General features: G+C 62.6%; 1 protein-coding gene across 1 annotated transcript in view; it reads right to left on the bottom strand.

The window, feature by feature from the left end:
- Positions 1-98: 98 nt before the first annotated feature.
- LOC108644053 (DNA (cytosine-5)-methyltransferase 1-like) overlaps positions 99-1,095 on the bottom strand; it is a 5,892-nt gene continuing 4,895 nt past the window's right edge. The window contains exons 6-8 of the mRNA XM_029959622.1: positions 797-1,079; positions 570-711; positions 99-170 (exon numbers count right to left, since the gene is read on the bottom strand). Coding sequence (XP_029815482.1) covers positions 99-170; positions 570-711; positions 797-1,079 — 497 coding nt within the window. The remainder of the gene's footprint in view (positions 171-569; positions 712-796; positions 1,080-1,095) is intronic.

Genomic DNA, 1,095 nt, shown 5'->3' with positions numbered 1-1,095 from the left:
GACCGGTTCCCTTCCTCTGGGAACATCCCCAAAGTCAAGTGCTCCTTTAAAGGACCAATTCCCCTCCTTTGGGAACATCCCCAAAGCCACCCAAGGAGTCAAGTGACCGGTTCCCTTCCTTTGGGAACGTCCCCAAAGCCGCCCAAGGAGTCAAGTGACCGGTTCCCTTCCTTTGGGAATGCCCCCAGGTCACCCAAGGAACCGACTGCCCTCCTGAAGAACCAGGTCCCCTCCTTTGGGAACGTCCCCAAAGCCACCCAAGGAGCCAAGTGACCAATTCCCTTCCTTTGGGAACGTCCCCAAAGCCATCCAAGGAGTCAAGTGACCAATTCCCTTCCTTTGGGAACGTCCCCAAAGCCACCCAAGGAGCCAAGTGACCAATTCCCCTCCTTTGGGAACGTCCCCAAAGCCACCCAAGGAGCCAAGTGACCAGTTCCCTTCCTCTGGGAACGTCCCCAAAGCCACCCAAGGAGCCACCCACCCAACTCCCCCTCGGGATGGGACGACCCAGGGCGGGCCCAGGTGCCAGAAAAGGGGGTTTTTCCCCCCAAACTCCCCCCCATCCCCACCTGGAGCACCCCGAAGGTGCACTGGTAGCCCATGCGGACGAGGCAGCGCAGGGTGAGCTTGAGCACCATGGAGCGCTTGAAGGACACGAAGTTCCGGACGTTCTCCAGCAGGAAGAAGCGGGGCCGGTAATAGTCGCAGTAGCTGCCGGGCACAGGGGCAGGGGCACGTTGGAGGCGGGGTGGGTTTGGGCCTCCCCCGCCCCAAAAGGCCCCTCCCCGGCGCCCACCTGAGGAAGGAGACCACCAGGGAGTTCTTGAACTTGGAGTAGGTGCGGGAGTTGAAGCGGTTCATGCCGCTGAAGCCCTGGCAGGGGGGGCCCCCGCAGAGCATCTCCACGTCCCCCTTCTGGGGCAGCTTCTGGCCCAGCGAGTTGGTTTTCTCGCCGGCCATGACCAGCTTGAGCAGCACGTTGCAGTCCTCGGTGAACACCGTGGTGCCGGGGTTGTTGAGCCGGAACGCCTGCGCCGCCGGCTCCCACATCTCGATGGCCCACAGCGTCTCCGAGACCCCTGCGGGCACCCACAC

Source organism: Manacus vitellinus, unplaced genomic scaffold, assembly GCF_001715985.3.
Source record: "Manacus vitellinus isolate BGI_N305 unplaced genomic scaffold, ASM171598v3 scaffold_214_pilon, whole genome shotgun sequence".
NCBI classification, from domain to species: domain Eukaryota; kingdom Metazoa; phylum Chordata; class Aves; order Passeriformes; family Pipridae; genus Manacus; species Manacus vitellinus.
This window is presented reverse-complemented; position numbering and strand designations above follow the sequence as displayed.